Source organism: Bubalus kerabau, chromosome 3 (assembly GCF_029407905.1).
Source record: "Bubalus kerabau isolate K-KA32 ecotype Philippines breed swamp buffalo chromosome 3, PCC_UOA_SB_1v2, whole genome shotgun sequence".
NCBI classification, from domain to species: Eukaryota; Metazoa; Chordata; class Mammalia; order Artiodactyla; family Bovidae; genus Bubalus; species Bubalus kerabau.
Window position 1 is genome coordinate 149,068,959 of NC_073626.1, and position 11,847 is coordinate 149,080,805.

The following is an 11,847-nucleotide window of genomic DNA, read 5'->3' on the forward strand; positions in this document are numbered from 1 at the left end:
TTGGAGGTTGAGGTGAATATTGTGTTTAATATGGAAATTAATTTTGGAAAGAGAAGTCCTTACTGTAAGAATGACAAAGAGGGAAATGAGAGGTGAAGTGGAACATTTATTTTAATCATTGTATTTCAGCTCCATTCTCACTTCTAGTGTTTAATATTGAACATAGAAACTTTTAAGTTATCTTTTATCTATTAGAATATAGGAAGTGTCTAGGTTTGGAAAGGAGAGCAGTTTGAAATTGACGGTCATTTTGAAAAACTTCAGAAGAGGTATATTTAAAGGTAATTTGCAGAGATTTTGTATGAAAAGTGTGTAGGAAAGGATTTATTTTAAATGACATTGGAAATGAGAACCATTGTGTGCTCTGCTTCTTGGCTGATAAAAAGAGGTTGCTTATTAACTTGATATTTTATAAGGGAAAGATAATTACTCCTTTTAAGGGAATATTTTTCAATCAGGACAATTCTGTTGCTTATTTAAACTGTTTGAAATTGGAAAGATTGCTGATAACATACTGTAATTCTTAAGATGTTTTCCCTCAATTCTTTTTTTTTTTTAGGTTCTTTTTCTCCTCATTTTATTTGAAAACTTTGGCTTTCGACCTGTTGGTTTGATGGACTTATTTATAAAGAAAGCAGCAGATGAACCTGGCTTCCTAAATGTGAAAAGCCTTGTCGGTATTCTTAATGTATATTCTTCTCTCAATCACTTCTACAAATGCCAGACCCACGAGTATGTACTTGTTCCTTTTTACTTTTTTTATTGCCACATATCATATTTATAGAAAAGATTACAAAGCTCAATGAATTCTCACAAGCAAACCCATCCATGTCCAGAAATAAAACATAATATTCTTTATTTATGAAGGTAAACAATTTTATCTTAGAGACATGCTTTGCTTTTGCTCTTCTGTTGTTGTTCTTTGCAGTGTATTTGATAATTCAGTGTAGGAGACTTCGTTTCAAACTTTTGCCCAACTTACTCCCTTAGCACCCTAGTTTATAATTCAGTTTTGACCCTAGCTCTTTATCTGGTCCCAAACTACCGCTTTCTGTTCTTTTCATTTTAACTCCAATCATACATTTCTACTAATAAACACAGCAATTCCTCAGATGTGCCAGGCTCTTTCAGACCTCTTCTTTCCACCCAGAACATCTTTCCTTCTTCTCTAGATCAGTTAAGGGTTTGTTAAAAACCAGAAATGTATATAACATGTCATTTGTTAGAAGAGTGACTAAAAGTGCAGACCCAGGAGACATCTTGCTTAGGTTTGAATCTTAGTTCTGCCATTCGTTACCTACTTAACTTTACCTTACCTGTAACTTACCTGTATCTCAGTTTCTTCATCTGTTAAAATGGGCATGAATAATGACTTATTTCTAATCATACTGGACAATTTAATAATCGTTGTTATGAGGATTAAGTGAGTTAACCTGTGTCAGAATCTTAAGGCAGTGCCTGATACGCAGTAATTATTAGATTAAGGCCTTGGAGGAATAAACTGTGGCAGTTCTGAGGGTCTCAGTGGCAGGGTTCACAGGCCATTCCTTGGCCACCAAGTGGCTTGGCTCCCAGCTTATGCTGTGGTTAAGAATCCACTGCAGGAGATGCAAGAGACACAGGTTCGATTCCTGGGTTAGGAAGATCCCCTGGAGTAGGACATGGCAACCCGCTTTAGTATTCTTGCCTGGAGTATCCCATGGACAGAGGAGCCTGGAGACCTACAGTCCATGGGGTTGCAAAGAGTTGGACATGGCTGAGCAACTGAGCATGCATGCCCAGCTTGGCTCCATCAGCTTTTTGTCCCTGTGGTTTTTTTCTCAAGATCTAGATTTCCAGAAGAGAAAATCTGATTGACCGAGTTTGGGTCACATGCCCATTTCTTTTGCTCTGGTGATCAAAGAAATGCTGGGCCAAGAAAAGCAGCTGCTCACTGTATCCTCCATTGTTCCAAAAAGACTCACTTCCTATATGTGTCCTGTGCTTTCCCTTATGTCTCCATCAGAGCTCCTGTGCTTGTCATGTCTTATATAAATCTCTTGTGGAACCTTGACATATAGCTGCAGTTATTTGTCAGTAAACCTCTCTCCACAATTGCAGAGCTTTCTAGCAACAGACCCAGGTGCCTGTGTTTCTAAACGTAGCACAGAGCCTGGCACAGAATAGACATAAAGGTTGAAAAGATTCTCCCCAAATTCAGCCTTCCTCTACTACCCACTCTTGGTTTTATTATGAAGCTGGCTCCTATGTTCCTCCTGCCCCTTCTTGACAAATACTGTTAAGATGTGAAAGTGAAAAGTGTGAAATTGTTAGTTGCTCAGTCGTGCCTGACTCTCTTCGACCCCATGGACTGTAGCCCGCCAGGCTCCTCTGTCCATGGGATTCTCCAGGCAAGAATACTGGAGTAAGTAGCATTGTTAAGCTGAGTAGTAAATAAAACTCCAGAAACAGCCCCATGTATTCCGTAGAATTCAGAGAACAAGCACTGAGTAGTTAGGGAGTTTTTCAGTTGACTGTATGTGTCCCAGGAGATAACTTGGTCCAGTAAAATTGTTATGTTGGAAATAGAGGTTGGATAACCAAGGTAATCCTAAGTAGCTACACACAGGTTAGGAAATTTGACAAAGCACGACTAGGAACAGGTCATACTGAGGGGGAGTCATGAATGTTGTACTTGTCTGTCTGCTCTGCTTTCGTCTAACTCATTGGTTCTCAATTGGCCGTGATTTTGCCTCCTAGGGGACATCTGGCAATATCTGGGGACGTTAGGTTTTGTGTGGTTGGGGAGGTGGGGGGAGAGGGTTGTTGTACACTCTCTAGTGGGTGGAGGCTGGGGATGCTGCCAGCGTCCTACTGTGCACAAGTCAGCACTGCAACCACGAATTATCCAGGCCAGGTTGTCAGCAGAGCTGAGACTGAGGAACTGTGATCTAACCCTACGCTCCTACCTCAGCATTTCTCCTTGGGAGAAGTAGGAGTGATAAGAGTCGCTAATAGATTGAGATTGATCAGTAAGAAATTCCTGAATGTCCATGAATGTGCAGTTCCCTGAAGTTGGTATTTTGAGGACTATAAATAAAGAAGTTTGTGTTCTCCATCCTTCTTAGGATAGAGAAGGAGGCAAGTCATGTATATTGAGAGGAAGGCAATATGATAGGTACCAAATGAATGCTTTATGGAGGAAGGAGAAAGGAAGATGGCCTCCTAGGGTGGAATGGCAAAGATTTTAGGAGCAGTAACTCGAAGCATTTGGGAAGTGAGTTGACTGGAAGAGATGGATTAGGTAGGAGAGTTGTAGAAAATTTGACTTAGCACTTTGTATATCCACATGCTGTTCCTTAATCATTTTATTTATGTTATGGCCTCTGGTAAAGAGAAGGTGTTAAATCTAGAATATCTTCCTGGGTTTGAAGCCATAGGAAGAAAGCATTTAACATTTCAACTCTGTCATTCCAGTCCTTTGGTTTCTTCTCTTTTTGATCTGTACTTGCCACCCTGTAGATAATCCCAGATTGCATCTCTGGTCATCAGTGTGCTCCTGAACTCCAGGTTGTATATGGTCACCGGAGATCCCACAGGGGTCTCAAGATCAATAATTCTGGAAGTCAGCTCATTCTTGGTTTTTTTGTTTGTTTGTTTTGTTTACTGTTTATCAAGTACCATGTCAAGTTTTTTTTTTTTTTAAACCACTTTGTGTGCTTGGTCACTCATTTGTGTCTGACCCTTTACAACCCATGGACTCCTCTGTCTATGGGATTCTCCAGGCAAGAGTACTGGAGTGGGTTGCCATTTCCTGTTCCACTTTATTGAGGTATGAGTAGCAGCATGTAAAGAGCTGTGCATAGTCAATGTTTACAACTTGGTGAATTTTTAGCTCATTATTTTTGACTCTTTCTTCTCCAATAACATTATCCTCTTTCTCCTCTAATTGTATTTGTTCATTTAGTCAGAAAACTTGTACCAAGTGCTCAGGTACTTAAGACAAAAGTAAGACATAATCCTTTTTTGCCAGAAGATTCTATGTAATGGGTAACGTAGACATAAGTTGGCAGTTAAATATAGCATGTTTAATTGCCGGTGTAGAAAGGACTTTGTATTCAAGTCAGGAGGGAAAGAAACAGCAGACTACGCGCAGGGAATGACACAGATGGTAGTGTTGTGGAAGATGAAGTACGGCACGAGGAGTGGGAGAGGTGATTACCCCTCGGGCTCCAGATCAGCCCTTCTGGCTGCCTCCTCCAGACTCCCGTCGGCTTTCCCTTTGCCTCACTGTTGTCTCTAGGACCTACCACAGCCTTTCTCGTCATCCATCTCCTCCCCCCATGGGATCTCCCCGTTGATCTCAGACATTTCCCTTTGTGGTTCATGTTACTAAGGGCTTCCTTCAGGGCACACGTGCGCTGCTGTGAGTGTCCCTGCCTGTGCCTCACTAGTCACTTACCACAGCGTGAACAGGATGCACTTTCAGGGCTCCCATTTCTGTGCTTAGTTTCAAGTGGTCTTCGCTTTTGCCATTTTTTCTACTTACTGAATTCTCCTTATCCCCAAAGCTACCCCATCCACGTTCTTTCCGGTACACTATCACAGTACTTTGCATGCACTACTTTTTTTTTCTGATATAATGAAATATAACTTATGCCTTAAGAGTCAAACTGACCTGGGTTCAAAGTGTGTCTCGGCCCTTGATTAGCAGTGTCACACTGGGCCCATGGCCTCAACTAACCTTGATTTCCCTTCTCTTCATCTGTGCTCAGTTATCCTACGTAACCTTAGCTGAGGTGGTACAATTAGGCTTGTGGTTGTTTCAGCTCACAGCATTAATAGCAATAGAATTTTAATAGCTTATAAACCTGTAGTGGCATTCCAGGCCTTGTAGATTTACTCAGGATAAAAGCCTGCTACTGCTGCTGCTAAGTCACTTCAGTCGTGTCCGACTCTGTGTGACCCCATAGACAGCAGCCCACCAGGCTCCCCCGTTCCTGGGATTCTCCAGGCAAGAACACTGGAGTGGGTTGCCATTTCCTTCTCCAATGCATGAAAGTAAAGAGTGAAAGTGAAGTCGCTCAGTCGTGCCCGACCTTTAGCGACCCCATGGACCGCAGCCTTCCAGGCTTCTCCGTCCATGGGATTTTCCAGGCAGGAGTACTGGAGTGGGGTGCCATTGCGTTCTCTGGATAAAAGCCTAGCACAGTGGTTAAAAGGCTCTGGACCGACAGCTTGGATTTCAGGGCTCTCCCTGCTGCTTCTTGGCTGTGTGCCCTTGGACGAGTTACTCGACCTCACTGAGCCTATTTACTCATTTTTATTATGAGGATGATAATGACACCTATCTCATAGAGTTTGAATGGGAATTAAATGAGTTAAAGCCTATAAATATTTGCCCTATGTGAGACATACCATGGCAGCTCACATTTACTGAATGTATATATTTGTTACGAGAGTCAGCTGACCTGAAAGATGTGTGAAGACCTAGTGCAAATGCAAGCCTGATGGTTTTATCTACTGAAAGCTGTTGGTTCTGTGACACCTCACTAGCTCTATCATGATCTTGCCTTCTCTTCATATTTGTAAGCCAAGTTTCCTTTCTGCCCCTCTAGGTTCCTAGAAGTTATGGCCAGTGCTCTGACTGGTAGTCTTCACCACATATCTTCTGAAAACCTGTTAAATGCAGTGTGTTCATTTTGCTGGATGAACTATTTTCCCCTGGCCCTCATTAATCAGCTTCTTCAAAAGGACATCATTGATGATCTGCTGACGTCAGGTGGGATGTCAGTGCGCAGTGTGACTGAAATAAGGCAGTAGTGCCAGGCTACCTGGTGGTTCTGAAGAGGGGCTCAGTTGCAGCGGTGTCAGTTAAACCTTCTGGAGCAGGTGCTCCTAATGAAAGGACCAAAGATGGTGAAGTCAAAGGGCCATGCGTTAAGCCAGCAAACCTGTAAAGTCAAGTTGCTCAGTCGTGTCCTACTCTTTGTGACCCATGGACTATACAGTCCATGGAATTCTCCAGGCCAGAATACTGGAGTGGGTAGCCTTTCTCTTCTCCAGGGGATCTTCCCAACTGAGGGATCAAACCCAGGTCTCCCGCATTGCAGCTTTACCAGCTGAGCCACAAGGGAAGCCCAAGAATACTGGAGTGTGTAGCCTATCCCTTCTCCAGTGGATCTTCCCAACCCAGAAATCGAACCAGGTCTCCTGCATTGCAGGCAGATTCTTTACCAACTGAGCTATGAGGGAAGTCCCTGTGGAGCCTCCTTTAATGACAGACCCTGCACATAGACGGCAGGAGTAAGAAACACATCGTCATTGTTTTTTTTATTTACACTTTATGCACCTATACAAAGACTAAATGTTCAAGTTGCTCTTTATGCCCCTATCAGAGGTGTTTATACTTCTAATCTTTACATGTCACATTTGAAGCCAAGTTAAGTCAACTTTTGCAGCTATAAAGCTTTGCCACCCATGGTCTGTAATGAGGGCACAGCTGTTAGATTAAGAAACCAAATAGTTAGCAAAGTAATGAATTCATTTACTCTTGAAACCAAAATTAATTGTTTACTTTTGGTTTTTACTATTAAAGAAGGAAAATCAGGGACTTCCCTGGTGGTTCAGTGGCTAAGACTCCACGCCCCCAATGCAGGGGGCCTGGGTTTGATCCCTGGTCAGGGAACTACATCCTGCATGTGCAATTGAGACCCAGTACAGCCAAATAAATAAATATTATTATTTTTTTTTTAAGGGAAAAGCAGTATCAGGCTTACGCCCATGTTCATTTGCTTCATCATGTCTGACTCCTTTGCAACCCCATGGACTGTAGCCTGTGAGGCTCCTCTGTCCATGGGATTCTCCAGGCAAGAATACTGGAGTGGGTTGCTATTTCCTGCTCCGGGGGATCTTCCCGACTCAGGGATCGAACCCAAATCTCTTGGGTCTCCTACATTGGCAGGTGGCTTCTTTACCATTGCGCCACCTGGGAAGCCCATATCTGGGAAATAGAGTTATTTGAAATCCTTTTAAAAACAGTGGAATGAAATTTCAGAGTTGAAGTGTGGAAGAGGAATACTATGTGCTGATTTTTCAAGCAGTCTAATGTAGGGGAAGCAGCTGTGAACCCAGGAGACTTGAATTCTAGCTCCAACTTTGCCCTTAGTTAACTAGGATGTGTTTTAACATCCTTTAGGGTTTCCCCATCAGTTCAGTGAAGAGTGAGGCTAAAGCACCTTGAAAGGTATTTTAAACCTTAAAACCTTATCAGGTACAGGCACCGATCTACACACTGTGGGAGCTTGGGGGACCCAGAAAAATCCCTCCTGATAAGAAGCAAATAATCAGAATTATAGGTACATTAATACAATTTCTTTAATGTGACGTTAATATCTTTCTTAACTACATTTTTTTTTAGGTGACGTGGAGAGGAATGTTCACAGGCTTCATGTTGTGGCTGCTTGTCTAAAACTCGATGATGCTCCCTGTCACAAGGACCTGGACTTGGTGCTGCCGCAGTTGCCCCCCACGACCTTCTGTCCACAGCCAAAGGTCGCCGCAGCGCTGAGTGACCTTCTGGGGGAAGGGTGCTTCTCACAAAGTGTACAGTTGCCACATAATTATTTTATTGGTATGGGACTTTATACAAGTTTCTTCTGGTTTACTTTATATTTGTTTTTTTTCTGACAAAAGATTAGGAGTTTACTGCGGCAGCTTAGTGTGATGCAGCATTGGCCCTGGAGTGGGCTGCCTGGGTGTGGATTTTCACTCCCCGGCTTACTAGTGCCATGCTTTCAGCACTCGCCAGCCTCTTTGCTTATGTGTAAAATGGCAGTAATAATAGTACCCACCTCATAGGGTTCCTGTGACCTACAAATGAGACAATACATGTAAAATCCAGTCTAGTATCTGACATAAGTAAGTAAGCTCGGTATACCTTAGGTATTGCCATTGTCGTTATTGGTAGTAGTAGTAGTCATTTTTAAACAAAAAAATCACTGAGCAGTGTTTGAAAAATTAGTATCATTTTTTTTTTTTCTTCCAGATTTTGAAATCAGAATGGATGCTAACCAGAGCCAAGTGCTTCCATTTTCTGATGTGGACGTGGTAACTTCTACAGATATTCAGAGGTTGTTTACACATACTCATTTGCTGAGCTGTCTGTATTTAAATCTTAATTCTCAAAGACTTCATATTAAATAGCAGTAACACTACACAGACTTTCTATTTGTATGGAGCTTGTTATGCACCTAAGGACGTCTCATCCGTTAGTCTACTCCTTAGGTATACATGTGAGCACTGTGGTTGAAGACCGTGGGTTGGAGTTGGCCATTTGATGAAACAGGCAGTTTAAAAAAATTAGGATTTAACGCTAAACAGTGCAATCAAACAACATTGACATAATTGAAACCATCGGCACAGTGTGAATTTTTGACAAGATAATGAAATAGCGATCCTAAAGAATTAAGACTTCTACCCAAATAAAATACCCAGTATAAATATTTTGTTCTACCAGTCAAACCTTTCAAAAGGTAGAAAAACTTTAGTTTTTTAATTAAGGTATATTGTATATGGATCGAACCATAGTGAGGTTAATTAGAAGTAGTTGCCTTGACTCACACAGTACAGAAGGTGTCTCTGGGATAAATTGATGCTGCTCCCTAAGAGCACGCTCTGCCTTGTAAGCAGCTGGATCAGGTCGTGTTGCACACACCCTGTGTTCACACCCCGTGTTCATGGCTTTGCTAGGGCCTGCAGGGCACAGAGCTGAGTCAGACATGGATCCTGACCCCAGGCGACTTACATCCCCTACTGCTTTGTAGGACATGAATACGTAGAGAGAGGTACAGAAAAAAGTCTGTAGGGATTCAGACTCTTTATCTGCCCATCACTTCCCACTCACAGCTCTGTAACTTTTGCTCCTTTCCAAATCCATCTAGATTGCTCCTTGGCCATCTTTTTCAGCCACTATCTTCCCTATACGTAGCGCCTATCTCCCCTTAAGAAAAGCCTTTCTCTCTGGCCTCATTGAAAGATTGTTTTTCTTTTTTCTGGAATTCAACTGTTCTGGCATAATAATATAATGTAATAGCTCTCAGCCTAAAGTACTGAGAAGAAATGAGAAATCAGTGTTCCTTTAAAGATATAAAATTTCTTTCTCTTTATCTCAGGAGACAGTAAGGATACAAATGTCTTTTTCCCCCCAATGAACTTAATCTTTCCAAAAGGCGGTGAACAATGAAAAAAGATTACACCTTCAGTTTTTTTTACACGTACAGATATTATTTTTCAACAGTCTTGTCTATCTCTTCTTTGTTTTTGGTCTCCCCATCCTGGTTTTTAAATGCTGCTCTCTTGGGGAGACAATATGTACAAACAGCATTTTCCATTTAGTGTTATCTACACCAGTACTTCTAGTGGCATAAGTAATTATATTCAGATCAGCGATTACCTCTGTATAAGAAAGCCCTAAAATGGGTGCTTTCATATCTGAAAATTTTCTTCATGAAGAATGTAGCCATTCTTAAAGATGGTTAAGAGATACTGTTTGTATAAAACATCTTTATAAGCTTTTTGTTCCTAAGTGGCCTTCACATACTGGAATGTCTGCACAGGCCAGGTAATGAGGAAGTGAAGGGCTAGAACAGGAGGGAACGGTGAGGAATGTGGTCAGTGGAGGGCTCAGCTTTGAAATCTCCAAAGAACAAGAATACAGCAAGGTTGTACACAGTCATCTCATTAGTAACTAGTTTGTATTTTTGTTTTCAGAGTAGCTGTGCTCTGTGTTCCTAAATCTGCTTACTGTTTGGATTCAACCCACCCCAAAGGATACCTTGCTATGAAAATGCGGCATTTGAAAATAATGGGTTTTCATGTAATCTTGGTAAGAAAAATTGCAAATGAAATCATCTTCAGTTACTGATGTTCGTTTTGCCAGGACTGTTATGGTTGAAGTTGGTTACTAGGACTAGAAAAACTGCCAGCAGTATTGGAATAATTGTTTTGTTTATTGTTTTCTTTGAAAAAGAACATTTCTGGTATATGATTTTGTTCCTGCTAAGTTGATTACTAGTCATTTACTTGGGGTTTTATAATTTAATCTTTTTTATTAAGTAGAAAAATGTAAATAATATATTTTCCTATTTAAGAACATGAAACCATATTCAGTTTCTAGGTTATCTTAAACAGGAGAAGAAAAGATGTTGATTAAAGCTTTGTTTTCATGGGTCATTGTGAGGCCATTAAGGATATTTCTCACTAGAAAATGCTGGAGGGTTTTAAGAGGATAGTTCTTCCCTCTCTGTACTTCATTTGATTCTGAACACTACAACTTGAGCAGCCTCAAGGTATCTGTATGGAGTGAGGACCATACAAAGAAGTTTATATTAATGTTAGGATCGATCTAAATGCCAGTCATTTGGTCCTGCATATAATATGAAATGTAAACATTTGAATCTTCGTTATGATACTTTAGTATCTAAAACTGGATCATGCCTGGATTATCAAGGTTAAGATGGCCCATTTCTCTAATGAGCTAATCTGTAACACTTTTTTTTTTTTTCATATTGGCTATTATGTATATTCTAAGGAAGATTATCCCAAAAAAGAAATGTTTGCACCCTTTAGAGGACCTTTAAAGTTTTTGTAATTTTCACTGTGAGAGCTTTCTTCAACCCTAGTATATATAGTCATAACTAAACTTTTTAAAATGTGCATAAATTGTAAGTGGTTGGCTTGATGTTATTTTAATATCCTTGGGTGTCAAAACTAGCTTTTATATGTCATCATCTTCTTGCAAACTGATTATTTTCTTCTTTCTTTGGTAAGGTCAATAATTGGGAGGTGGAAAAACTAGAGATGAAGGATGCAGTCGCATTTTTGAAGACTAAAATCTATTCACCCAAAGCACTGTCTTCTGCTGATATACATTTGCAAAGCACATGTTAAAGTGAAAAACAACCTTTTAATGTTTGGAGACCTGAATTTGTAAAAATAACTTTAATAAATACTATAATTCAGTTGTCGATGTAATTTACCTGACTGCTCACTATAATACAAAGTGTTATTTCAGTTCACTGTTAAAATTAGTGTTAAGAATGAAAGAAATGTTGTTACTGGCATTTTAGAATATGCTGAGAAAATTCCAGAAGGGTCATCTTTGCAGTAGTACCTATTCCTTCCGGTACCCAGATACCCGACAAATTCATGAGCTGTAGATTTTACTGTTTCTCATTAGCTTTGATGCATTAAAAACTGGTTTCTTAGTTGTGATGGTTTGCAGGTAATTTGGTGTGGGCAATCCTTGGCTTGGAATCTAAGCTATTTTAGGACTCAGTTATGGACAACATTTTCAAGCACTGGCCACACAGCAGTTGGACTAGGTTCTCAAATTCAGTTCAGTTCAGTTCAGTCACTCAGTTGTGTCCGACTCTTTGTGACCCCATGAATCGCAGCATGCCAGGCCTCCCTGTCCATCACCAACTCCCGGAGTTCACCCAGACTCACATCCATCAAGTCAGTGATGCCATCCAGCCATCTCATCCTCTGTCGTCCCCTTCTCCTCCTGCCCCCAATCCCTCCCAGCATCAGAGTCTTTTCCAATGAGTCAACTCTTCCCATGAGGTGGCCAAAGTACTGGAGTTTCAGCTTTAGCATCATTCCCTCCAAAGAAATCCCAGGGCTGATCTCCTTTAGGATGGACTGGTTGGATCTCCTTGTAGTCCAAGGGACTCTCAAGAGTCTTCTCCAACACCACAGTTCAAAAGCATCAATTCTTCGGTGCTCAGCTTTCTTCACAGTCCAACTCTCACATCCATACATGACCATTGGAAAAACCATAGCCTTGACTAGACGGACCTTTGTTGG

General features: G+C 41.0%; 1 protein-coding gene across 1 annotated transcript in view; it reads left to right on the plus strand.

Moving 5' to 3' along the window:
* The window catches only part of FASTKD2 (FAST kinase domains 2), a 69,614-nt gene extending 58,608 nt beyond the window's left edge, over positions 1 to 11,006 (plus strand). Inside the window, 6 exon segments of the mRNA XM_055573266.1 lie at positions 560 to 732; positions 5,598 to 5,761; positions 7,400 to 7,612; positions 8,027 to 8,111; positions 9,751 to 9,865; positions 10,810 to 11,006. Coding sequence (XP_055429241.1) covers positions 560 to 732; positions 5,598 to 5,761; positions 7,400 to 7,612; positions 8,027 to 8,111; positions 9,751 to 9,865; positions 10,810 to 10,929 — 870 coding nt within the window. The 3' untranslated portion in view covers positions 10,930 to 11,006.
* The last annotated feature ends 841 nt before the right edge of the window (positions 11,007 to 11,847 follow it).